Source organism: Solanum lycopersicum, chromosome 5 (genome assembly GCF_036512215.1).
Source record: "Solanum lycopersicum chromosome 5, SLM_r2.1".
NCBI classification, from domain to species: domain Eukaryota; kingdom Viridiplantae; phylum Streptophyta; class Magnoliopsida; order Solanales; family Solanaceae; genus Solanum; species Solanum lycopersicum.
In genome coordinates, this window is record NC_090804.1 from 8,358,434 (window position 1) to 8,385,983 (window position 27,550).

General features: G+C 32.4%; 2 protein-coding genes and 1 long non-coding RNA gene across 5 annotated transcripts; 2 read left to right on the forward strand and 1 right to left on the reverse strand.

Moving 5' to 3' along the window:
- Window positions 1-16,643: 16,643 nt before the first annotated feature.
- On the forward strand, window positions 16,644-21,154 carry LOC101252689 (two-component response regulator ORR26). Of its 2 annotated transcripts, none has more exons than XM_004239449.5 (5): window positions 16,644-17,054; window positions 18,487-18,639; window positions 18,751-19,119; window positions 19,246-19,322; window positions 19,821-21,154. In XM_004239449.5, exons 1-5 carry the CDS (start codon window positions 16,910-16,912, stop codon window positions 20,823-20,825), a joined length of 1,749 nt encoding a protein of 582 aa, XP_004239497.2. In that variant the 5' UTR covers window positions 16,644-16,909; the 3' UTR covers window positions 20,826-21,154. The 2 variants fall into 2 exon arrangements, with proteins under 2 accessions (XP_004239497.2, XP_019069608.2); XM_019214063.3 differs by having other exon boundaries at window positions 16,686-17,054; window positions 19,249-19,322.
- A 95-nt stretch (window positions 21,155-21,249) lies between these two features.
- Window positions 21,250-27,346, reverse strand: LOC101252987 (protein WVD2-like 7). Of its 2 annotated transcripts, none has more exons than XM_004239450.5 (12): window positions 27,004-27,346; window positions 25,587-26,330; window positions 25,130-25,498; window positions 24,986-25,044; window positions 24,751-24,822; window positions 24,353-24,458; window positions 24,193-24,264; window positions 23,946-24,044; window positions 23,741-23,839; window positions 23,532-23,630; window positions 22,004-22,201; window positions 21,250-21,856 (listed from the first exon to the last, which is right to left on the reverse strand). In XM_004239450.5, exons 1-12 carry the CDS (start codon window positions 27,073-27,075, stop codon window positions 21,569-21,571), a joined length of 2,277 nt encoding a protein of 758 aa, XP_004239498.3. In that variant the 5' UTR covers window positions 27,076-27,346; the 3' UTR covers window positions 21,250-21,568. The 2 variants fall into 2 exon arrangements, with proteins under 2 accessions (XP_004239498.3, XP_069154016.1); XM_069297915.1 differs by having other exon boundaries at window positions 25,632-26,330; window positions 27,004-27,300.
- On the forward strand, window positions 21,528-23,393 carry LOC112941540 (uncharacterized). Its single transcript, XR_003246810.2, has 3 exons — window positions 21,528-21,667; window positions 21,760-21,881; window positions 22,743-23,393. It is a non-coding gene; the product is annotated as an uncharacterized lncRNA (long non-coding RNA).
- Window positions 27,347-27,550: the final 204 nt, after the last annotated feature.

A 27,550-nucleotide genomic window follows, 5' to 3' on the forward strand; every position in this document is an offset into this window, starting at 1 on the left:
CGATTTTTTCTTTCTGCAATTCCATTAGACTGAAGAGTGTAGGGAGCAGTAGTTTGATAGATTATTCCATTTTCTAAACATATTCTGCAAATGGAGATTCATATTCTCCACCTCTATAACTTCTGATCATTTTGATCTTTTTATCTAACTAATTTTCAACTTCAGTTTTATATTGCCTAAATGCATCTATTGCTTCATCTTTACTATTTAGCAAATAGACATAACAATATCTAGTGCAATCGTCAATAAAAGTTATGAAACACTTTTTCCCACCACGTGATGGTGTTGACTTCATGTCACAAATATCAGTGTGAATCAATTCTAAAGGATTTGAATTCCTTTCAACAGATTTATAAGAATGTAGCATACTTAGATTCAACACAAATTTGACATTTTGATTTATTGCACTCAAATTTTGGTAAAATATTTAAGTTAATCAGTTTTCGCAAGGTTTTGTTATTAACGCGTCTCAAACGTTCATGCCATAAACATTTAGACTCAAGCAAGTAAGAAGAAGCAAAATCTTTATTCATATCAACTGCAATTACATTGAGTTTGAAAAGATCATCACTAAGGTAACCTTTTCCTACATAAATATCATTTTTGCTTACAACTACTTTATCAGAAACAAATACACATTTAAATCCATTCTTGGACAGAACTGGAATTGAAACTAAATTCTTTCTCAATTCTGGAACATATGAGACCCTATTCAAAGTCACCACCTTGCCTGATGTCATCTTTAATAGGACTTTGCCAGTTCCTTCCACCTTTGCAACAGCGGAGTTGGCCATAAACAATTTTTCATCTGTAAGTGATGGTGTATATGATGAAAATAATTCTTTGTTGGCACAAACATGGCATGAGGCACCAGAATCTATCCACCGTCCTCTTGAATTTCCAACCAAGTTACATTCTGAAAGCATTGCACAGAGATCGTCCATTTCTCCTTTGGATTCAGCCAAGTTTGCTTGATCCTTCTTTTTCTTGTCCTTCTTAGGACCCCGGCATTCATTAGCCCTATGACCATGTTTACCACAATTAAAGCAGTTTTCATTGAATTTCTTCTTAGGAGGATTGCTTTTTGGACCAGATGTTTTCTTTCTTTTCTTTTATTTTGTGGGATCTTCTTCAACAAAATTTACTCCAGATATTGCTGAATTACCACGTGACCTCTTTTCTGCATCCTTATTATCCTCTTCGATTCTCAACCTTACTATGAGATCTTCAACAGTCATCTCCTTGCGTTTGTGTTTCAAGTAGTTTTTAAAGTCCTTCCACAATGGAGGTAACTTTTCAATAATTGCAGCCACTTGAAAAGCATCATTCACAATCAATCCTTCAGCAAGGAGATCATGGATTATGACCTGCAATTCTTGAACTTGGGTGACGACAGTCTTACTGTGTATCATCTTATAGTCCAGAAATTTTGCCACAATGAATTTCTTCATTCCGGCATCTTCTGTTTTGTACTTCTTTTCTAAAGCATCCCAGAGTTCTTTTAAGGTTTTGGCATTGTTGTACACATTGTACAGATCATCTTGCAGACCACTCAAAATATAATTTTTACACAAAAAATCTGAGTGTGTCCATGCTTCTTTTACCATGAATCGTTCATCAGTCGGAGTTTCATCTGACATAACAGGAACATTCTCATTGATGAACTTCTGCAGACTCAACGTAGTGAGATAGAAGAACATCTTTTGCTGCCATATCTTAAAGTCGACTCCAGAAAACTTTGCAGGTTTCTCAGCCGGTGCTAAGGCAGCATTTGAACGATTATGTACAACCATTGTTGTTGCGGCACTTACTGTTCCAGCATTTGTTTGACTTGAATTAGTCTTTTTTTTTCTGTCACAAATGGCAGATAAATTAAGTATTTAAAATAATAACAGTAAAGAACAAATCTTTACACAAACTGTTTCTGATTTAACGATAAAGTTTTTATGTTCTTTTAATCGTTAATCGAATGAATTTTAAAAATTCAAGCAGAGTAGAAAACCAGAAAGGTTTTAATCTCCAGAAACCTCAAATACAGAAACTGTTAAATTTCTTAAGATTTTTATTCTTACAATAACCTGTATTTACAAGGTTAATAAACAGAAACAAAAATAAGATGAAGCAGAAAAAATATAAAATACAAGAATTAATCCGAGTCCACAGAAACTACTGTGTGTCCTTAAGAAATTTAATCCCCTCGCTGTACCCAAGGTTATGGATTAATTTCTCCCAAGATAAAACGGATTAAACTTGTTAAAGAAATAGCGGTACCTCAAACTTCTTTAATTTTTCAACGAACTTAAGAACAGCAACAAGTCACACAGACTCAGTCGATCGACACTTTGATTTTATTTGAGAGAAAATAAAAGCAGAGAAAGAAAAAAATTTCAGTGTTTGAAAAATTGAAAATTGACTTCCTTTTATAGCCATTTTCAGCAAGAAACGTGTCTGTTCAGAGAAATCTGTTCAGACCCGTTTATTCCAGAAAGTTGTGTCTTTTGGAAAAAATAACAACTTTTCGAAAAAATGTGTCTGTTAGGAAAATAACTACTTTTTAGAAAGTAACGACTTTTTGAAAAAGTAACGACTTCGGAATGTTACCGTTACCCGCAAATTTATAAGAGATAATATTAACAGGATTTATTTGATTTAACAAAAACTGATTAAATAAATTTTGTCCAAAAAATTTATCAATCAATCACATCAAATCAAATCCAAAGCCGAGCAAGCGACGACGACGACGGCGCGAGGGGGCATCTTCTTCTTAGCTCTTTAAGAAGTAATGAAAGTGTTTCCTTCTATAAGGACAATAATTTTCATTTCTTTTGCCGATATAGGAGAAATTACTTTTCATTTGCACTTTGCAAATGACTTTTCATTTTTCTCCTCCAAAGTAGTTCCCTAACTTTTCATATTCTCTCTTTTCTTTTCCCATTCACACTTGCTAAAACCCAACAAGTGTATGATTATTTTTTGTTTCCACAATACAAACCTAGCTATATATATGTCAAATAAGTGGAATGGTGCAAAGTTGACAAGGAAATATATAAATATATATATATATATATATGAAACTCATTATCAGTACCCTTTCATTTCTTTTTTATCCCTTTTGTTTTGGTTGGGTAACGCAAAAGGATATATACAAGAATTAGGATGAAAATGATGATCTTATAATATTTATTAAAGAAAAAGTATGTCTTAAAATATAAATAAGCTTAAAACGATAAAAGTCTTCTCTTTGTTAATATTTTCTTTACTTAATCCCTTTTTATTTATTAGAATCAAAACAAATAAAATATAATTCATATCCATCAATGTGGTTTTTTTTTTTTTCGATTTTTGAGATGCCTAATTTCTCTATTTTATTTTTCCTACCATTAGCATGTTAGAGATAAAATAGTTTTTTTTTACATATATAAAAGTACAAAAAGTATTACAAAAACTTATATATTTTACATATTTATAATTATAAAATTTGTGTATACAATTTTATTAATTCGATTCAACTTTTTAAATTTTTTTAATAAAATAAAATTAAATATTATCAATATCTTAAGAATTCAACCAAAATTAAATAAAAATGGAGTATAAATTTTTAATCAAATTCTAAACAACAAATATCTTCAACTTGTAGAATTGATTAAAAATTGCCACCTTCTTTGTACGGATTCATAGGATAAAGTTTCTTTTTCCATGAAAGTTCAGTAAACCGTCTTCCTTCCAAACTAAGAAATAAAATAATTAAAAGGTACTCTCTATATTTTATATCAACTGTATTTTTGTGTTTGTTTCATTATTTAAAATTTGTCTGACGTTTGAATTTCTTTTACATATTTATTTTTTTATTTAACGAATTTTATATTTTTTAGAAGATCAATTGTAAGTACACACAAAAAAAGAAGAAGATAAAAACATAATTTAAATTATGTCCTTATATATTTTCTTAATAGATGAATAATTTCTAACAAATTCAGTTAATACGAAATCGACAGGAGTGCTTTACTACACATTGATATAAGTGAGATATTTAAATAGTTTGAATTATAAAAGTACTTATTCAAATAGTAATTCTTTTCTCTCTTTTGAAGCATTTTACTTACCTAATATACCTACTAATTAGAGATGAAAAGGTATAGTATACTATTTAAGAAGAATAAATTATGACTTCTTCTTTTTTTTTTTCTATAAAAAATGTTAATTACACTCGAACAAATTCAAAGATTGATGTATTTGACATTTTTAACATTTTGACATTTTTTTTATATATAAGTATATTCGGATAAAAGGTGAAAGTAACTTTTTATGCCAGATAAAATAATGCAAATATATAAATCGAAACAGAAAAGCAGAACGTTATCTTTATCGTATAATTACACAAAATGTTGAAACACATGTGAAGAAAACATTGCTGTAGAGTAAAAGTAGAGAGGAATCTATTGGCAGTCAGCTCCATTTCTAGTGGAAATAAAAAATATTGATGCCAAGAAAGAAAAAAAAAAGCATGAAAATCACATTCGATGATGTGAAGTTATTTTTTCTTTAATTAGAGATTTTAAATTTAAATTCTGAATAGTAACTTTTTTTTTTATAAAGAGCCCTTTTTTCGAATAAAATTATACATGATATAAATTTAAATTAATCAACTCCAAATGCTGGTATCGAATTGATATGAGATAGACAAATAGAGTAATGTTTAAAAAATAATAATAAGGTGTTGCGTTGTCTTTCATTGATTTTACGAAAACAATAAAAAAGGTACATTGTTGTTTGTCTGATTATAGTTAGTCCATCCAATAATGTTTATGTAATACTATTCTTGTTTCCCAAATGCACCCCACATAAGTCATAACTTCTCTACCATCAAGACATGTGTTCCTTCTTGTTGCTCTTCAAACCCACAATAAATATTAATTCATGTTTTTTTATATTGGGAGTGCATATATTAATCAATGCCTTTTGTCCACAATAATTGTTCTTTATTCAAATTAAAATTAAGTTCTTTTATTAATCAATGCCTTTTGTCCACAATAATTGTTCTTTTAATCAAATTAAAATTAAGTTCTTTTCTTTGTTGTTTCAATTTATATGATATTTTTCATTTTTTGAGATTTAAATTTAATTTAAATATGTAAAAAATATATATGTGAAAAACACATAAACTGAGACAGACAAAATAGTATGGTTATAATATAAGTTTTGCATTTGTATATGTATGGGTTGTTGTCAACAAGGATTTGAAAAATGGTAGTGATTAGACTTGAGGTAAAGTGAGTTATTACATTAGTTGAAGAAGGATTGGTGAAGCTTTGTGCTTAAGTGAGTTTTTACACTTGTTGAAATAAGATTGGTTGATAGAAAAAAGTTTGGAAAAATATGGTGGGAGGAAAGTTGAGTTGTTGATGACTTGAGAAATGTTTGGTTGTGTACTACACCAATTACATCTTTGTTTATTGGGCAAAAAGAATTGAGGAAATAGTGGCACTTGAGATTCCACATTTGGGGAACAATAAAAGTATAAATAATATATAAAAGTGTTCTTTAATTTTAAATGTGTATAAACAGACAATTATATATTGTAATAAGTATATAAAGTGAAATAAGTAGGCGCTGATTAGAGCTGTCAATATAGGCTAGTCCACCCCATCCGAGCTAACTCATACAGGCTTTGATATTTTACGGATTAGGTCGGGCTAACTCATTTTTGGCGTGGACCAAGAAACGACCGGCCCAACCCACAAGTACGTGGCTACAGGCTTGCCGGGTCAGTTCACTTTTTTTGAAAATATATTTTTATATAATGATTAAATTAATTATAAATTATAATATAAACATATTTTCATAAATATCGACAAAAAATATTACTTGATACTAATGTTACTACTTGTTAAACAAATTCACAAATAAAATTATGGATAATTTCAGAGACCTCCCTCCAGGTTTTGCTCTATAACACTAACATTCCTTGTGGTTTACAATATTATGTTCACCTCCCTTATTTTCATTTCTCGTAACCATTCTTTAAATCTATTTAAATAAATATATATTAATTTAGATTTGACAATTTTACCCTTAAATATGCAAGTTTAGATCTAATTTTCAATGATTATCTATTCATTGTATCATGTTTTTCTTCGCTCGTGAAAATATTTAAATAGAACAAAATCTGGTCGTTCTTATCGAATTTCTCTCTCGAGGAGTTCATTTTTATTTTCTATTTGAAGAAATTGTCACTAATTCTATTTGTTTGTTTTTATAGTGAAAGCTTTTGTAAAATGGAAAGGAAAAATTTAAAAATTAATTTTAAACCGTACTTCTTCAAAGCGATTGAATTAAATAAAAACCTAATCTATTCGTGGTCCCCTAAAGTTGGCACCAATTTTCACTTAGACACCTTAACTAAGTTTTGTTCATTTTAGACACCTCATGTCATGTCTCGTTGTGTCATTTTGACACTTTTTACTGACATGACATAGTGAGTGTAATACAATCCATACCAGCGCGTGATAGACTCAATTAATCATTTTTTTTTTCATTTTCTTTCTCATTTCTCAGTCACCATCTCTAAAAACTTGAACTCCTTCTCTGGAGAAATAGTTTTGATGATGCTACAGACAAAAAAAAAGAATTTCAACACAAAGAGATTTCACAAAAAATAAATTTCAACCCATGATTCATGTTGTCACAAATAAGAAGGACAGCGAAAAAACTTGAAAAAGACGATGGGTGGCGCGGGAAAGGGGTGGAGAAGACGATGTGAGTGGGGAAGAGGTTGGGGTTAGAGTGGACAAAGGTGAAGAAGACGTTGGATGGGTGGGGAATAGTGAAGAAGACGATCTAGGTAGCTGGGTAGGGGTTGGGGTGGGTGGGGTGGAGAAGATGACCTTTTTAGGGTTGGATTTTTTCTTTTTGAATTTTTTGTGTAAAAAATTCCACATGTCCTTAAGTCATTGACTACTTTTTCATTCTACTAAAATATCATTATTTAAAAATTATTTTTAATATACATGTCACGTATTTTTATTTAATTTGTCACTTTAACACGTCATTGGACGAGTGTGTTACACACACCTTATATATTTGATTGATTGTTATAAAAAAGTTAAAATGACATAATATAGCATAACATGAATGTCAACTTTAAAAGGACAGTGATATCAACTTTAGAAGGGCGGAGTAGAACTTAAATAAATGGAAATAAAGTATTTTGACATTTCTGGTAAATGCACGTGGACATGATACTCTTTATAGAAATTAAAGTTGCAACATATATATTTCTTTATGCTCGAAATAGTTATTTTTTTTAATTATTTTAATAAATTATTTTTATATTATTTTTAGTATTTAATAATTACATAAAATAATAATAATTAGATCTATAATTTAAAAAATAAACCAATTAAATTTATTTGATAAAATATATTAGAAAAATTAAAAATTATATTAAATCAACCCGAAATGAGTAAACTAAAACATAACTACTCCCTTTTTCTGCTTTTAATTGTCATGTTGTATTTTTTGAAAATCAATTTGACTAATTTTTAAAAAAAAATAAAATTACGTTAATTCAGTACTTTAAACAATAAATTTAAATATTCAAAACTATACAAAAAATATTGTAAATTATATTTTTTACATATCAATATAATAAAAAAATATATCACAAAATATTAATCAAAATATTTATCATTTGACTAAAAAAAGTAAAATTACAAAAAAATTAAAAATAAACTGTATATGGAAAAAGAAAAATCTCTCTCCATTTTATGTTGAGTCATAATCATAATAAGTGATATTGGGCCAACACTAACTAACTTTGTAGGTCAAACATGCATTAGTGTAATAGTAATATACACAAGTTCAATGAATCTTTTTGTTCTCTAAGTGTGGTTTGGTTGAAACTATTTTTTGGACAATGTTTTGGAAATTTTTTTTATATTTAATTGGTTAAGTTATTTTAAAATATTTATTTAAAGATATAAAAACTTTTAGATGTAGGAAAAATAGTTTCATATACTATTTTATAGGATTGTATTATTTTCACTTATAACACTTTGCTCAATCCTAATCCATCAAAAGCGAATTCTCAAATTTAGTCAATAAGTTCAAGATTTTATTATTGCTTATTGAACTTTGTATAGAGTACTATTTAAACATACTAATTGTAGAATTGAATACAATATTGTTTTTGAGCTCAAATTATTGAACACTCCTATTCATGACATATAAATTAGGCATAATACATAAATATGCTCTTTAACTTGGTTTTGAATCACATTTATGCCCTTCAACTTTGGGTGTGCACAAGTAAACACTTAAACCTGTATAAAGTTGAACAAACAGACACAAATGTCCTACATGTCATTTTTTGTCCTACATGATGTCTTACGTGTATTGTGCAAAGTAGGACTCATGTGTTTATATATTTAAAAGTTGGATAGTTAATGTGCGTGTTTGTGCATTATGAAAGTTGAAGGTCAAAGTTAAAATTTAAAGTTAAGTTTAAGATCCAATATATGTATTATGCCTATAAATTATCTGCTCTAATAACTCTACCGCAATAATCACATCATCCCAACTCACCTGATCCCACTCCTAACCCCAAAATCCCCATCCATCATTCCTGTGCCACCCCCACCCCCACCCTAGATCGTTACACCTTCACTCTCACTTCGTAGTATCTAAATTATATATGAATATTCTAATTGAATTAATATTTATTTATCAAACACTAAAATATAAGTATAGTAGTTACTGTATTGGGGGATAATATTTTCCTTTGCTCTTTTATTTTTAATTTGATTATGTTAAAATTATTTGTCTTTAAATTTAAATTAAATATATAAATCGCTAAAGACATATAGTCTAATACAATTTTCACTTACCTAAACATTTCTCTTTTTCTAGTTGACATTTGAACTATAATATTTATAATATTTGAAAATGACAGAGTTAGGCATTCTATCACTTTTTTCTTTCTATCAAGCATATTCTTAATTAATCTATTTATATATTGAACAATCAAAATCTTTAGAGAGAGACATGTTCTAAGTGAAAAAGAAAAATAAATCATGTACATTTTTAATTTTTTTAATATTAAATTGATTTTTCGAAGTCACAATTATTTATTGAATTCAAATTCTAAATAAGAAAATCTATTAGAATGGAATATTTTTTATTAATGGATCGAATGCGATATAAATACGTAAATATTTAAATAAGTGAGTTGTCAATATCACCTTGTTAAACCAAACAAAATTGAAAGGCTTTTACCCTATTTTTCTAAATGTTACATTTTTAATACCTAGCTTGTGTAGTTTGTGTGTGTCTTTCTGTCTTAAGTTAATTTTAAACGAGTTTATATCAAAAGTCACATGCTAGAAATTTTAACTTATAATTTTAATTTTTTTAAGTTTAAAAATAAAATTTTTAAATTTTTAATTCAAACACCATAAAAATGCTTAAAAGCTATTTTATCTAAAATACTTGAAAAAATAAATAAACTCTGCTTTTATACAAAATAGATATCAAGTAATGTTATATATATATATATATATATATATATATATATATATAAAAGGGGGACCCTCTTTATTAAATTCATTAATTAAATTTTGGGGACCCCTCTTTATTAAACTCATCAATTAAACTTTTTTACCAGAAAACTCGCATGGTTTTTTTTCTCATAATCATTTTTACGGATTCAAAATCTATTTTCATTCACTAATTATTTTTAGAAAGAAAAAGAACCATTAGCCCCAAAATCTCTAATTCTTACCTCAAATATGCATATATATTTTTCGTAATATAATACACTTATAGGTTTCTTTTGTTTCAACTCACTAATATTAATTAATCTTTGATATACGTACCCGCTCAAATGATTTATAGAAGTAGATTTAGAATCTTAAATATGGATAACTAATCAAATGGTCATGTGCAAGACACATAATTAAACCATTTTTGTAAGTCTTGTAAAAAGTTCACATTTTAGAGAAGTATGATAGAAAATGTATAAATCCTTGAACTAGGTAACAAAATCACGCGTTTAAGAAAATAACTAATAATAGCCTATTCGATCAAGTTTTAGAGAGGCAAAGTGTTTTAATTTTATTTTTATTTTAAACGAGGTGTTTCATCAAGTTTTTGAAAGAAAATGAGTGCTTTTGAGTAGAACTGTAAATATGGATTGATCTACTTTATTCGGGCTAATTTATACAAATTTTGAAATTTTATGAGTCAAAGTTGGACTAGCTCATTTTTTATGTGGGTCGAAAAATGGTTGGCCCAACCCATAAGTACATACGCTACGAGCCAACCCTCTTTTCTTAAAACTATATATTTTTTTATTTTTTAAATTAAATTATAATTTAAAAATATTATCATAAATATTGATAAGACAATATAACATGATGTTATTGTTATCGCATGTTAATCAAATTCACAAATAAAATTATCTTTATAATATTTATTAAGTTTGATTTTTTAACTAAAAAAATAAATAACTAAATAAAATTTAACCTAATTGTTTCCAAAGGATCATAATAAAACATAAAAACTATGACAATATTTCATAGACTACGACTTATGTAGTGATACCCTAGAAATTTAGGTAGTTTTTATTTTATGTAGTGCATATTTTATAAATATAATTTATGTTGAAATTGTAATTTTTCAAACTTCAAACAGATTTTGAGTTTAGACTTTTGTTATTTTTAATACTCTATTTTATTTTTAATTTTTAATTAATTTTTATTTGGCCCACGGGCTGATCCTATTCATATTTCTTAAGCCCCACAAAATGATAGACATATTTAGGCCGGGCTAAAAATTCTTTTCTTAAATGGGCTCCAAAAATCGTAATCCACTCCTATCAAATCACGAATTAAGCTATGCCGGCCTAACAAGCCCGACCCATATTGACAATTCTAGTTTTGAGGAGTAACATACATTATTTTTCAAAGTAAATAAATTTTTAAACATTTGATCAAACAGACTTAAAATGAAGAAATACTAATCTGACCTTATTAGACAATTCTAGTCAAATTTTACTTAACTAATATAGTCGCCCCAAAACAAAATTTAATTCAATTTTATGCCGCCATGCACAATATCATGATGTGACTGAAAACTACTACATTAGAAAATTCACTTGATCATGATAATTGATAGTTTATAAATTCTAATGTTTCAGAATTGAAAACATTTTAGTCATCTGATTCCTTTAATCAGTATTCACTTGGTTTAATTTTAAATGTGAGCTCTTATTTGTCTAGTTTTATGTATTTTATACATAATAGATGAACATTTAAGGAATTATTAGGAAATATTATTTGGATGAATACTTTTTAATAATAATTTACGCGGTTTAGGGGTGTTTTTAATACTTGTCTCATTTAATATAGAAGGAAGGTATTCCTTTGGTGGAGTTTTGTGTAGAAATCTCACATCTAGGAATAGAGAAATGAAGGATTGTATTGATGTATTGATAATATTTGATAGTATTAATAGATTGGTCAATATTGATATGTTGATTTGGTAGTATTGATGATTAATAATGTTAAGTACATACTCCTTATATAGGAGAAGATTGTAGAGTCCTAAGTTAACTATACTTAGAGTCTTAATACAATACCTAATACTACTATAATACTTATATTGCAATTATAAATAATATAAATTCTAATTGTACTATAATTCTAAATGTAATTCTAGTTGTAATATAATCATAATCATACTATAATTCTAGACGAAATATAATCCTAATTAACATAGATAGTCTAATCCTAGTGCGACTCAAATTTTCAGCAATGCTATAAACTCGTCAGTCAGCTTCGTTGAACCTATTCCTTCGACATGTTCCGATCCTCAGCTTCCTTCTTCATCAACACTTGATGTAGACAAGTCAGTCAACTGCGTTGGACTTGTTCCTTTGATATGTTCCAGTCGTCAGTTTCCTTCTTCTTCAACATTTTGGACTCTTCAACTTATGAAGAGTTATTTGAGTTGCATGACATTGTATGATTATTGTAGCTTAGAGGGAACAAGTCAAGAATTATACAGATGAATCAATTATATACCACAATGAGCTTGAATCTCCTTGAAAAGTAAGATATTGTGCCCCTAAATATTTGTTTAATCATTTTATTTTCAATTGTATCTTCATTGTTAATATTGATAGTAATCGATAATGTATATACATAGACAACAACAACAACAATAAACTCAGCGAAATCTCACAACATGGGTCTAAGAAGGGTAGAATGTATGCATGCCTTATCACAACCTTAATGAGATAGAGAGACTATTTTCGAAAGACATACGACTCAAGCAAATTAAAAATAGTAACTAAGAAAGTGACAGTTGATCAAAAAACAATGCAGGGCATATATGCAAGGAACTGTAACTATAAAATAATGTGCAATAATCTCAACACTATAAACCACAGATGATATCAGATACCAAAAACTAAGATTACATGAATACGCTATATACTATGACCAACACAGAGCTTTAAACTCCTACCTAAACAAAGATATGAATAGGCCATAAATAAGACAATTTCAACTACTTACTAACTTTATTTATTTATTCATAATCTCCATACCACCTATTTAAGGTCATGTCTTCGATAAGCTGATGATATATCATATCCTGCCTAATGACCTTTTTTCAATATTTCTTCCATCAACCGTTCCCTCTATTCGACCCCATATATCTAACCTCTTACACCTCCATACTAGGGCATTTACATATTTCCTTTTTCATATATCCAAATCATTTATGCCTCCTTTCCCTCATCTTGTCCACTACTGAGGTCACTCCCATTTCGTTCCAGGTATCCTTATTTCTAATCCTATTGTTGGTAGTATGACCACATATTCATCTCAATATGCTCATTCCCTCCACATGCATCTTCTGAACCTAGTAGTTGTTAATTGACCAACATTCTGCTCCATACAACAAAGTTAGTCTAACCCACCGCTCTCTAAAACTTACCTTTAAGTTTAGTGGTACCTTCTTGTCACACAAGAAAACAGATGCAAGTCTTCACTTCATCCATATCACACCAATATAATGTGTGACATTATTGTCGTTCTCCCCAGTTTCTTGGATCATAGACCCCAAATACTTAAATCTTTCTATCTAGGGATAAATTGTTTTTCAAGTATCACTTCCAAGACTGCCTCATGTATTTCATCATTAAATTTACACTTTAAATACTTTGTCTTGGTCTTGCTCAATATAAACCCTTTAAACTCCAGTGTTTGTCTTTACACCTCCAATATATTTTTAACTCTTATGCGAGTATCCCCTATCAAAATAGTGTCATCTGTAAATAACCTACACCAATGCACCTCACCCTTAATATATCGTGTCAATTTATTCATCACCATGACTAATAGAAACAGGCTCAACGCTGACTCCTAATGCAACCTCATCTCCACTAAAAAGTGCTTTTAAGTCTCTTTTCATTATTCTTATTTAAAGTCATGAGTCCATTATATATGTCCTCTGTCAATCAAACTAGTACATCTTTAGACTACAAGCATCTCTAAAGGACTTTTCGAGACTTTATTTTATGTCTTTTCAAGGTCAATGAGCACTATACGCACATTCCTTTTCCTTTTTATTATATTTCTCCATTATTCTCCTTATGAATGACTTCAGTAGTTGAACACCATGGTATGGATTCAAACTGGTTCTCAAAAAATGGACACTTCCTTCCTCATACTTATATCCACTATCTTTTTCCAAACTTTTAAGTCGTGACTCAACAACTTAACACTCTTGTAATTGTTAAAGTTCTCAATATTATCATTGTTTTTGTATAACCAAAACATTGTATTTTACCCTCATTCGTCAGACATTTTAGTTGTCTAAAAATAACATTAATCAACCTAGTCATGACTAGGGCTGGCAAGGGGACGGGGAAGGGGACTGGGGTCGGGATGAAGGGGGACGGGATGGGACGGTGGACGGGGAGAGGAAATTTGACACGGGACCGAGATTGGGGGGATCGGGGTTGGGGGACAAAAATAGGTCCTATCCCGTCCCAATATATATACAGGATGGGATGGGATTTGGGGGGAAGGGACGGGACGGGACGACATGGGACGGGGGATTTTTTTATAAATACTTATATATTTTTATTGAAATTTGAAATATAAGTATTTTTATTGAACAAAAGTTAAAACCTTCAAATTTATTCAATAGAACTTAGAAGTTACAATTTACAATTAACAAATATTAGTGGAGTAACTAATCTACGCAGCCACCTTCTAGGAAGGGTTCTTTTTCAATAAGTTCTCATACGTAAAACTAATATTTGTTACAGATATTAGATGAGTAACTAATTTTACGCAGCCACCTTCTAGAAAGGGTTCTGTTTCAATTAGTTCTCGAATGTAATCTAAAAATCTCTGTTTTCTCCTTTAAAATTCAATTCTAATTTGTCGCATCATATCGATGGTGATATCCTCTGGTGTTGGCAAACTTGTTAGAAATTCTTGTGCCTCTAATTCATCATCATTGCATTCAATTTGTGTTTTGATCCAACTTGCTTGTTTTTTACTTAACTTTGACAAATTGTTATTCCTCCTTTCGGCATTGGACCAGTCTCTAAATAAAATTGTTGTTTCCAAACTGTCTTCCGCCAATGAATGTCTATGATCACCAATTTGAAACATTGTTGTACTAAAAGCAGCCTCCGATGCAATTGATGAAGCTTGAATAGCTAGAACATCACGAACCATTTTGCTCAAAGTTGGAAATGCATCGCTTCACCTACTCCACCATCCTAATAAATCTTCATTGCCATTTTTGATTTCTAATACTTCTAAAGATTGATTAAGATATTCTTCAAAATCATCACGGTTAGTAGAATTAAGACCAAGAAAATCTCGCATATAACATGAAATTGGAAGTAACAAATCAATCTCAACATTAGAAGTTTGACCAACTTCTCCTTGAAAATTTTCTATAGTTCTATATTTTTCATACAACAGTTTTGCTTCAACTTTTATGCTAGACTTATACGCTTGACAATTTGAAATTTCTTCCGGTAAAATTTCTAAAGTTTCATAAAAAGTGTCAACAAGGCCTTGCACACCTTGTAATTTATAAGCAGGATGAAGTAAAGTAGCCGTTAAAAAAACTTGAGGAATAGGAAAATAATATTTTTAAAATTTTTCAATCATACCTTCAGTTGCAACTCTAAGTTTATCTATTTTTTTATATTTACAAAATTGAATTGAAAGAGCACAAATATTTATTAATACGGATGAAATAGTAGGATAATAAATTCACAAAAACATGGTAGTAACATCATAAAAAAGTCTTAAAAATTGTAATAGTTCTTTAGTTTCTTCCCAATCTTCATCACAAATTCTATCTAATGGGTCAGCATTATGAGCATTAAAAACCATTTGTACGGGTTAAAATGTAATTATTATAACTTGAGGGTTCAAAATAAAGTTTTAAAAGTAGGGGGTGGTAGGGGGTGTTTCGGAACACAAAAAGGGGCAAAAATCCGTTTGGGGGGGGGGGGGGGGGGCACTAGCCGTTTCCCCAACGGATCTAAACGGTCAAATTTTTTAAATTTTTTTTTTTTTTAAAAAAAAGGGATCCCGCGAAGCGGCCGGTTCAACCGGGCCGGGACCGGGGCGGTTCGACCGGGACGCAGGGGTGAACCAGCCCCTGACCGGTCCCCTCATCCCCCACCCCTTAAGCCCATTAAACCCTGGGGGATGGGCCAGGTTCGGGCCGGGGCGGGTCGGGACGCGGGTCGGGGCGGGCCATCCTGATCCCCCTGCCACCCCTAGTCATGACTCCAAATTCGACCCGTCTATGCTCTCCCAAAGCTCTATCAAATTTTATCTGACTCGATTACTCTACACCAACTCAACTTACGCATAACACCCTTAACCTCCTCAAACTTAAAACACCTTCAAATAACTAAAATCTCACTGACTCTCTGAGTTCTAAATCACCCGACACGATGTCCTTATCCCCTTTCATTCAAGAGTCTATGAGAGTGTGCTTGTCATCTTCGTCTAATGTATGCCTCTTCCACTAACTAGCATTTTATCTCCCCCATTTTTGATCCACTTCACTTGATTCTAAGCCTTCCCTCTATGGATTTTCGCCGTGATGCGCTTGTACAACTTTTTATCCCTGCCTTTGCCCACTAGCTCGACACACAAACATTCAAAAGCTTCCATTTTACCACCATAATCCCTAATTCACGTTTCTTTCACTTTATAACTTACCGTGTTCATTCATCTCCTCTCTTAATCTTTGCTCTCTACCAACCTAGCATAAACTACCTTATGTGCTTCTACTACATATAAAATAGAGCAAATTAATAAAGTTTACTTTTCTTATTATAATTTATTTAAAAACATACAAAGGAGAAAATGAAAACTAATATAAAATGGTAACTGTCTCAATTTATATGACTTACTTTCCTTTTTAATCAGTGTAAAAAAAAATAACATAATTTTTATATTAAATAACAATTTAACTTTAAAATAATTTATAACTACAACATTTTTATTATTTATATTAAACCATAAATTTAATTTTATTTTCTTTTTAAACTTAGTATCGAGTCAAAGTCCATCACATCAAATGGAATGGAGGGAGTAATTCATATGAACCGTTATAACAAGAGTAGTAGTAGCCGGGGCAAATGCCAAATAGTGATAGATGGAACTATCACTATATTTTTTTAAAAGCATGTTTTTTTTTTCAGTGTGTCCCTCCTACTCTCTCTCTCATACACATCACACATAAAAACACAAAACAAAAAACAGAGTTGATAAGATTATAACTTCTGTTTGTTCCTATTTATATACTTATTATTAATAAGATCTACTCCTTTTTTCCCCCAGAATCTGGCTGTTTTATGATGGAGAATAGTAAAACCAGTGTTGGGTTTTCTTCTCCAAGAACTGATACTTTTCCAGCTGGTTTAAGGGTTCTTGTTGTTGATGATGATCCTACTTGGTTGAAGATTCTTGAAAAAATGCTTAAGAAGTGTTCTTATCAAGGTTTTTAACACACACCCTTTTCTTGATTTTGTTGATTCAAGTTTGTATTTTGTTTAAAGACACCTTTTTTTTACTTGTTTTGTTTTGTTTCCTTGCATAATTTTGTATTTTCAAGCTTGAATTGTGTTTTTACCACTTGGAAAAAGACACCCTTTTTACATTTGTTTTGTTTCTTGGATTTTCTAGCTGCAAAAGACACCATTTTTCCAGCTTAAATTCTGTTTTTATCACTTGAAAAAGACACCCTTTTTACTCATTTTTTTTTACTTTGTCGGATGATCAAGATTGAACTCTAGTTTCTACAGTTCATCTTCTTAGCTTGATTTTAAGGCTATATTTGTTGTTTGTTCCTTTCTTTTTGAGAAAAAAATAGTTGTTTTTTCATTTTCAGAATTTTGATGCCTTCTATGTGCATGTGAAAAGTTCCTTACTGTTTAGGGAAAGTTACTACAGAACTATTTTGTTGATTGTTAGAATGGAAGAGTGGATCAAAAAAGTAAAACAAGTTTTTTTGTAGAGTGTTGTTTCTGCAAAGTTTAAATACTATTTCAAATGATATTTCTTTTCCCCCTTGGGCCAAACTCATGGAGGCATCAAAAAAGAAGGGGGGAAAATAAAATTAATTCTCAGGATTCTTAAGACTGACCCCTCAATTATTGACATCTTATTTTGTCTACATGTATAGTAAAAGTAAATCATCTTTGATGTTATTTTTGGGCAGACTATTAAATATTATATTTTGTTTTGTAGCTCCATTGAATTGTTTCATCTCTTTGTGGATGTAAATATATCCCTTTGAGTTCTGCACTTGGTCATGCTTGAGTGAAAAAAATAGTAACTTATAATTTAATTGGTCTGTAGCAAGTTGGAGTTGCATTTAGTGACGTTCTGAAGTTAATGCTATAAATTGTGGCATGTGAACTCCTCCTTTGTGAAGATCACCTTATTTTTGCCACTAATATCAATTGATGATTTCTGATTATCTTTGAGTAAGCAGTTTTACAAATTCTCATGCTTTTATCATGCAATTTTATTTTCTAACTCAGGAGTTAGGTCATTTATAATTAGCTGTGCATCGTGTTTCTGGTTTGGATGCTGCAGCGATAAATGCAGTCTTAAACTTATAGCTTCAACTGAACTTTTACTGCTTTGAACCAATGTGGATTCACTGTAAGATCCCAACAGGCGTCTTGTCTCTTCAATTGTATTATTTTGGTGCTGAGGCAGAGAGCATATTGTTGCTTATGAGTTAATTGCTTGTAATTACCCATGTCTTACTAAAATATCTAGATGGTATGCTTGACTTGTCGATGTTTGATGCACAGCAAAGATACCAATGACTACTTGTTAGCGTAAAGTGGATCCATTTATCTCTAACTTTTATGGTTGCAATCTTTGGGTTTCTGAAGACCTTATTACTGGTTTCTTTCAGTGACGACATGTGGTCTAGCACGAGAGGCTTTGTATGTGCTCCGAGAGAGAAAGGATGGATTTGACATTGTGATCAGTGATGTTAACATGCCTGACATGGATGGATTTAAGCTTTTGGAGCATGTTGGACTTGAGATGGATCTTCCTGTCATAAGTCAGTTCTCTTTCATTCAAGAGTTACTAAGTCTTTTTTTGAACTAATACTAATTGGCTACTTCACTTTTGTCCACTACAATTGCACTGATTTTTCAAAATACCTTTCCAGTGATGTCTGTGGATGGTGAAACAAGCAGGGTGATGAAGGGTGTTCAACATGGTGCATGCGATTATCTTTTAAAGCCTATACGGATGAAAGAACTTAGAAACATATGGCAGCATGTACTCAGAAAAAAGATGCAGGAGGCAAGGGATATTGGTAATCATGAATTGGACCAATATGATGAATTGTGGATTCTTAATGGAGCTGAAATCCTTTCAGGAAAGAAAAGAAAAGATTTTGAGAATAAGCACGATGAAAGAGAAATGTCCGATTCAAGATGTGTTGATTCTTCTTCTATGAAGAAAGCTAGAGTAGTTTGGACTGTAGATCTTCATCAGAAATTTGTCAAAGCTGTAAACCAGATTGGATTTGACAGTAAGTTCATTGAAATTTCTGTTTACTCTCAAGTTACACCAAATGATAAAAATCAAAACTTTAGCTCCTTTCATCTTCAAAATTTCTGTCCATATAATTGTGATAATGTTTTTTTATGCATGGTAGAAGTTGGTCCCAAGAAGATTCTTGATTTGATGGGTATCCCATGGTTGACTAGAGAAAATGTTGCTAGCCACTTACAGGTAAATATTCTTACAACTTGTGTTTCTTATGAGGGATAATGGCATGTGTTGCCAACATATACTCATTTGCTACCAGATTTGGTTATGCTGTTTCTTGCAAGTTGCCTCCAACATAAAATCAAATCCAGATAGTGAAAAGGTACCTGCCTTTAGATCCATAGGATTTCAACTAATAGATATTTTGTGGTGATTAGAGATAAATAAAAGAAAAGATGGCAAGTATACTCACATTAGTTTGAGCTAAAAAAAAGAAAAGTTTGGGCTTTGTTGAGATTGAAATCAAGTTAAAAGGTTAGGTATAATGCGTCACGCATGCCATGCAAGAAAAGGATTTCCTTACTCTGCATTCATAGTAGTCTTAATGACTAGAGTTTGAAGCCTCAAGAAAAAGTATCTCTTTTACTTGTTGATGTGAATGGTCTTCTCTGCTTTCGAAAAGTTGAAGTTTCATAAATTGAATGGTGAAAAAGTTCTCATAACAATATCATTTTCTTGCAGAAGTATCGCCTCTACTTAACTAGGTTGCAGAAAGAAGATGAAGCTAAAGCCTCATTTATTGGGACGAAGCATCCGGATGTTTCTTCTAAAGAAATTTGTTCTAGTCTCAGCCTTCAGAATTCACTGGATGCATGCACTGATGTTACAAATGAAAAGTATGGTTGTGTTACTGGAGACAAAACTATTGTTCAAAATGGGAAATCCAACATATGTGAGAGCAAGGTAAAGGGTGTTGTTTCAGTGCCAGCGGCTGAGCCGAGGTCTGTGGTTGAAGATAACTTTGATCCTCAGACTACCGGTTCAAAGATAGGCCTCAACGATTCCTTTGGATTGGTTAATACTAATGTAAAAAGTGCTAAGGTACCCATTCCATATTGCTCAACTGGAGAAGCTCCACAACCTCAATACAAGCAACAAGACTTTAAACCACATTTTCGGTCAGCTAATGGGTTATGTCACCAGCTACTGCCTGTGGTTTCTCATCAAATCCCAGTTGATCGCACACAAGAGACTTGTTTTGTCAACCATACACCTTCTCATGAAGAAAGGGACAGACATCCGGATACAAAAAATAGACCTTCTTTCTTCAAGACCAAAAATGAAGTAGTAGGGAAGTTCTCTCCAGTAGAAAGTAATGTTAACTTGTTTCAAACTGTGAGTCATCAACAAACAAATTTTCATACTCTTGAGCAAATGCCAAGTACTACATGGAGAGCGACGAGTCACAATGTAGTCAATGGTCCACAATCAAGCCCGGGAAATCTAACTTTGAGAAGTGGATCAATTGTTGCATCTGTAGGTGAGGAGATGCATGGTGCTTCTATTCAAGGGGAATGTTTTCTAGCTAATAATGATCTTCCGAACATAGAACAATTTGACTACAATGATCCACAACCCATTTCTGGAGTTCCAACATACTTGTATGATACATTGAGGTTTGATTATGAGTATCCAATTGATTCATTGGAAGGTAATGTGATAGACCAAGGTCTGTTCATAATCTAACCTTTATCCCATGGGAAGCTTTAGATGGTAGACTATGTGCTCATCAACAACTGGCATGCTAGACAGCTTCTCATGGGGGGGGGGGGGGGGTTAGGGATTTTGGTGAAAGATCTTCACAAAAATGTATTTGAGTGCATTGGTAAATTTTTAGCAGAATAAGTAAGCTTCTTAATTATCTGGTATTGTAAGTAGATTTAGTAAGGGCTAACATGCAAATGTGCTCAACCCTTGTGAGGCCATGAGTTGCAACTATCAAGCTGCAACACTAATAATCCCTTTGAAAAATTGTTATATCCAAAAAGGGACTTTTGCAGATTGCCTACTATAAACTCTCCAGAAAATCAGTGCTTGCATAAGATGACATACAATGATGCTTTACAAGATTCCAAAGGACACTGCTGGGGTTTGGTTCTGTCACAAACTCTTGGGAGAAATATTATTCTGTACTAGTTGCATATATAGGAATATTGTTGAAGTTTACAAATTCAGACAAGACCAAACGTTCATATAATACATTCCGTTGTTATGTCAATAGGAAATATTGATACACGGAAACATGCAGAATTTCACCACTCGAGTAGTAACACAAACTGGACACCCTATTGCATTAGACATTTGAAGCAATGTCTTGAACAGCCTTGTATGCACACATTTATGGCCCCTGAAAGTTCAAAATTGAAAAGCAGCAACATTTTGTTAAATGTTGGGAAAATGCTCTCTTTATGGATCAGCAGCAGTCTGTCTTAAACTTGGATATTTGGAGAAGCATTTTCCAACATACTCTCACAGATAAATGACTTGGGATTGTCTGATCTACCTTTCACTGGGAAATGATTTGAAAGGTTGTTTTCCCTCTTAGCATCTTTTGATCCCTCAGTCTTCCCTGAAAGCCTTGAAAGATTGTTTTCCCTTTTAACATCTTTTGTTCCCTCAGGCTTCCCTGAAAGCCTCCAATGCTTTTGAGGTTTGATGTCTAGGACTTCTGACACTGGCTTCCCACTGAATTTAGGAGAGCAAGGTTGTCGCGGCATCTGCAAGCCACAAAAATAGATAAAGGTGAGAGCCATTTATATCTCAGCATACAAACATTATCTAGTGTCCTTGACATCTAGTAGGAAGCAAATCTCTACCAATTACATATGGTAATATCTACTTTTATCAATGGAAACAGAAAGTACCTTCTTCATTTGATTACTTAATGATTCTCTTTCACGATGAATGCTTGCATTTAATTCAGCTCTTGATTGATGATTAAGCGCAGTACTTGATGGTTCTCTTTCACGATGAATGCTTGCATTTGATTCAGCTCTTGATTGATGAATCACATTTGGTTTAGCTCTTGTTGTATGTACTTTAGAACTAGTTGGGGCTTTTTCCTGCAAAATGAGACACCTCTCCTTTCTCAGCATATTACAACAACAACATACCCAACGTAATAACACAAGTGAGGTCTACATAGGGTCGATGTATGCAAACCTTACCTCTACCTTTGTGGGGTAGAGAGGCTGTTTCTAGTAGACCCTTGACTCAAAAGGAATGTTTTCACAAGCAGGAATGCAAGAGGTAGCATATTGTTGTGAAAACAGAAGAACTTCTCATTGATTTGATTTTAGGCTATGTTTGATTTTCTCTATTCAAGTACAATGAATCTAGATGTGTATGTATATAGAAATATATTCACTTGGCATTCTAACATGTTCTCTTCAAACTCAGAGAGAAAAAAATCAAATTGAGTTTGCTTATTTTGAAAACACAAGTAATTGACACTTCAATCTTACAATCTTGGATCAGTCTTGGAATTCTTTTCATTCAAAGGCATTGGAAACTACCCGACAAACTAAAATGCTTCTTGTATTACTCACAAAAAGGAATCTATTCTCAATCACTAAAAAGAGATACCATGTTGCAAATATGCAGAAATATTATCGAAGTAACTTGAATTAGTAGAACAATGACAAGAATTCAAGATTCAGAGGGACGGGTTGGTCATGTAAAAAGTAAAATAAAATGGATGCCATAAAGAGAAGGGTGGTTAAATGATCCTAGAGGAGTGGAGTGGTGCCTTATCGTTCATCCAGTGACTGGACTACTGGTTGTCGGATAAAGGGTGAATTAGTAGAACAATGACAAGAATTCAAGATTTAGAGGAACAGGTTGGTGATGTAAAAGGTAAAATAATATCGATTGCCATAAAGAGAAGGATGGTTATTAAATGATCCTAGAGGAGCAGTGGCTTAACGGCCATCCAGTGATTGGACCACTGGTTGCCGGATAGAGGGAGCATCTTTGGGCACCAAAAGGAAGAAACAAAGAAGATTACATTGGATCAGCATGCAGTATAATGTTGACCGGTACTACCTGTGGACAACAATATAAGTATCTACCAAGATCATAGAAGCTCTGATACCAATACCAATGGAAATAGAATTCTCATTAACTTTATTAATAATGTACAAGAGGTGTTGCACCTTACATATGAATCTTAGGCTACGCATAAATTTTGTATGATTTTCTATATGAAGTACAATCAACCTAGACATGTATGAATCTAGACATATACGTTTCACTTAGACATTCTAACACAGACGAAAGAAATTAAATCTTCTTCCCTGTTTTGGCACATGAGAGCGATTCAGCCTCATTGATTCAACAACCATGCAAAACTAAGGGTAACAGCTAGCTTGTCAATGGAAAAGAGAAGAGTACCTTCTTCATCTGATTGTTTGATAATTCTCTTTCCTGATGAATGCTTGAATTTGGTTTAGCTCTTGTTGTAAGCACTTTAGAACTGCTAGTGGTTTTCTCCTACAAAACGAGACAATTCTCCTACATAAGCATTCGGCAAAATAAAATTCATTCTTTTTCCCTGCTCATAATGGTAACAACTAGCTCATCAAGGGAAAAGAGAATAGTACCTTCTTCATTTGATTACTTGATGATTCTCTTTCCTGATGAATGCTTGGATCTGGTTTAGCTCCTGATATAAGCACTTTAGAACTACTAGTGGCTTTTCCCTGCAAGACAAGACAACTCTCCTTCCTTAGTATACAGCCAAGTGAAATTCAATCTTCTTCCCTGTTCATGAACATGAGACCAGTTCCCAACAATGTTGTTGCTTACCTTCTTCATTTGATTACTAGATGATTCTCTTTCATGATGAATGCTTGGATTTGGTTTAGCTCTTGAAATAAGCACTTTAGAACTACTGGTGGCGTTTGCCTGTAAAATGAGAAATCAACTCCCTTAAAATAGAATTCAATTTCTTCTATGTGCTCAAGCACATGAGAACAATTCCGCCCACTAGTTAAAAAGTGTGTAGTTCTGAGTACATATATAGCGCCTCTAGGAATTAAGTGACGGGAATAACCTTTGGTTTTGCTTGTTGCTGCTCTTTTTCTGCCTCCTTTGTGTTCAATTTTTGTTCTAGCTTCTGAAAGAACTGAAGTGCAACAGATTACAAGTGAATATCAGATTCAACAGATGAAAAAAGGAACAGAAACATAGACGTTGATTAGCTCTTCATGTACCTCTCTTCGCTTTGCTGCTCTTTCTTCACTCCTTAAGCTGAACGGAGAAAATACAGTAGGGGAAGAACATGCTACATTTCCATGCTTGTTTATTGATTTGAGATTTCTGCTTCAAAAGATAAAAAGCTTGAGTCAAAATGTCCTAACTAACTTGTAAGACAAAACATGACCTTTTATTTGCCTCTACTTGCTTCACTTAAGAAGTAATACATAGCATATTGCAGAAAGTCGTATATTGAGAACTGGAACCTTTATTAAAGTCACACCTTGAAGACCATGCATATAAACAACACAAATCACACTTAACATTCTTTCCTCCGTAGATATCAGAAAGTACTTATCAAACTATCAACAACCACATATTCCCAAACAAAATATGAGATGCCATAAGATCTCACCTTGAGTGTGATACCAATTCACCCTCTTCTTTCCTGCTTCTAGACAATGATTGGTCAAGCTTCGTTCTATACCTGCAAGCAAAGAGCTAGTTCTATTCAGTAAAATGTTTAGATAACTGATGCACATAGAGAGATTCATCAATAAAGAAAGTCACAGCTTCTGGAAAAACATTTGAATGCTCCGTTGTCATCATGAATATGCTCTCTCAGTTCTAAAACAGTACAGTACATTTACCTTTTATTTGCTCGTTGAGGGGCTTCAGGAGGACGCTTTGATATCCCACTCACTGATGCCTGCATTTCGCAGAAAAAGAGTTAAGTTGATAACAGAAAAGCAACCTATGCAGGAGAAACTAAGGACAAAGATCAATTAATGCACCAGAGTTGAAGTCTGTTGAATTTTGCTGTCTCTAGATGTTTTGGTGATGGATCTTACAAATCTTGAATTCACTATCTTCTCAAGAATCGGAGACATTAGTTTCTTTGTTTCCTCTCTGTGAGAAAAAAACTTGATTGACATTTGACGAGATTTTGGATTTGACTTCTTTTTGTCAATCATGACTTTTCCATTGCTTCTATTAGTTGGAGCAGATTTATCAGTGGCTATAGGTTGCAGAGCTGTCACCGGTTTGACACGAGATTTGAACTTTGACGAATCATTCTTAGTTGTCAATCTAGTCGTTAAGGTTAATGGTTTCTTTGGTTTCTTCTTCGTTGACAACATGGAGTCTCCCTCCATAGCAACATTCTGCATGATTGAAGCATGTTCAATTAGAAAAACAAGAATCTCACTTTAGCAACAAAGAGAGAATAATAAGCCAGGTAATGGTATAAACCTTTGTTTGTGTCTTCTCTTTCAGTTGCTGTACATTCTCACTTACCTCAACAACAACAACATTCTCCTGCTGATTCAGTGACTTGAGTTCATTCTCTACTGGATAAGATTGTTTGATAGAGTTTTCAGTTCCAGTAGTTTCCAAGTTAATTTCTTCATGAATAGGATAGCTGCCACATGTTGTTGTATTATCCCCCTCATTTCCCTGCACTTCTTCAATACCCATATGGCTTCTATTCTCTGGCAACTCAAAGCGCATTGTGCAATGATCAACAGTTGGATTTGTCACATTTAAAGGATCCTGATCTCCCAGCGCTTCCTCAGTGCCTTCATAGCTGCCATTCTCAGTGAGCTCTGATTCCATATCAATAATTTGAGTTGTCACATTCAACTCTCCCTCTTCTCTTTGTGTTTCTTCAATACCCACACAGCTGCTTGGCTCTGTTAATTCAGAGTTCCCTGTGTAATGATCATTGTTTTGATTAGTCACATTCAGATCAGATGACTTATCAACTGCTGCATTTTGTTGCTCTAGCAACAATGCAGCTTTTTTAGCAGCTGCCTTTTTGTGTTGAGCCTCGAAGTAAGCTTTCTTCTCAGCAACTGAACCAGGCTTTGCATACTTCCCAACTTCCTCAAGATACCGATTATGAGTAAATGAGGACCACTTCTCCCAGTCCAGCGATTCAGACATAAATCTTCCAAATGATACTGATGTTGATAATGCACGATATAAAGGGTCTCCCTGTAATGAGAAAGTTTCCATATCAGCTTCTAAATGAGAAACTTACCTCAACATGCTTACAGAAAACAACAAATAAGAGCAATTTCCATGACTGATAAACTATGAAAAAAACACCACAATCCTAAAAAAGCAAACAGCAATTATGCTTCTGCTGGAGCAAAACACACAAAGATAAGCTCTGCTTCTTGGGAATAAAGAGACCATTAAGACTCGACGATAAAACCACCACCACCAACACCAAGAATAACAACTACACCTCAATGCCAAACAAGTTTGGAACTGACAGTATGAATCCCCTAATTCCATTTTGATCAGTAAATTGATACAGTCTGTATTGCAGATCAATGCAGAAACCACAAAGGGAAAGTAAACCCTACTGCTCAAATTCTCTCAGCAAAAAAAATATTCATAAACCCTTATAGGAAAAGGCATTTAAACAAACCCATAATCTCAATTACGAAGCAGCAGAAAACCCTCAATTCCCAAATACCCATTAGCTCAACTGCGAATAAAAAAGAGAGAAGATTGCATTGTATATATACAAAAAAAGACATCATTTTAACAAAAGAAAGAAGTAAACAAACCCATTAGCTCAAATTTAGGCAAAAGGGCATAAAAGAATGCAATTTGTGGAGACCCATTAGCTAAAAATTAAGAAAAATGATGATATTACCTCAGTACGTTCTTGAGAAGGCTGAGAAAAGGATCGTACCAGACAAGCTGAAGAAGAAGAAGATTCACCCATTTCTTTTACCTATAAAAACAGAGGAAAAAAAACCCTCTTTCTTCACTATTCTTGAAACAAAAAAAGAAAGATGTTGTTTTTGTATGAATGTTTGTAGAATGGAGAAATGTAAATTGGTTATAGAAGATGAAGATTGGAACGTTATGGTTTTCAGAAAATGACCTATTTTCTTATTCACAGTGGTGACTCCCAACGGCTAGTTTTCTTGGCTCGTCTCTATATTTGGTTGCAATTTTTTGTATTACTACTAATACTAATTATCTCTCTAATTACCAACATTACAACGGCCACTTTCCTAAAAAGTAACTGGGTTTTCCTCTAATAAAAATTAGGCTGAATACCATCTAAAGTTGATATCGATGTATTTGTTCATTTTAAATCCTTTATGTTGAGCTTGCTATATCATTTATGATATATTCTTTTAATATTTTAATAATAAGTATGTTACATTCGAGAATGACATGTAAAGTGACAA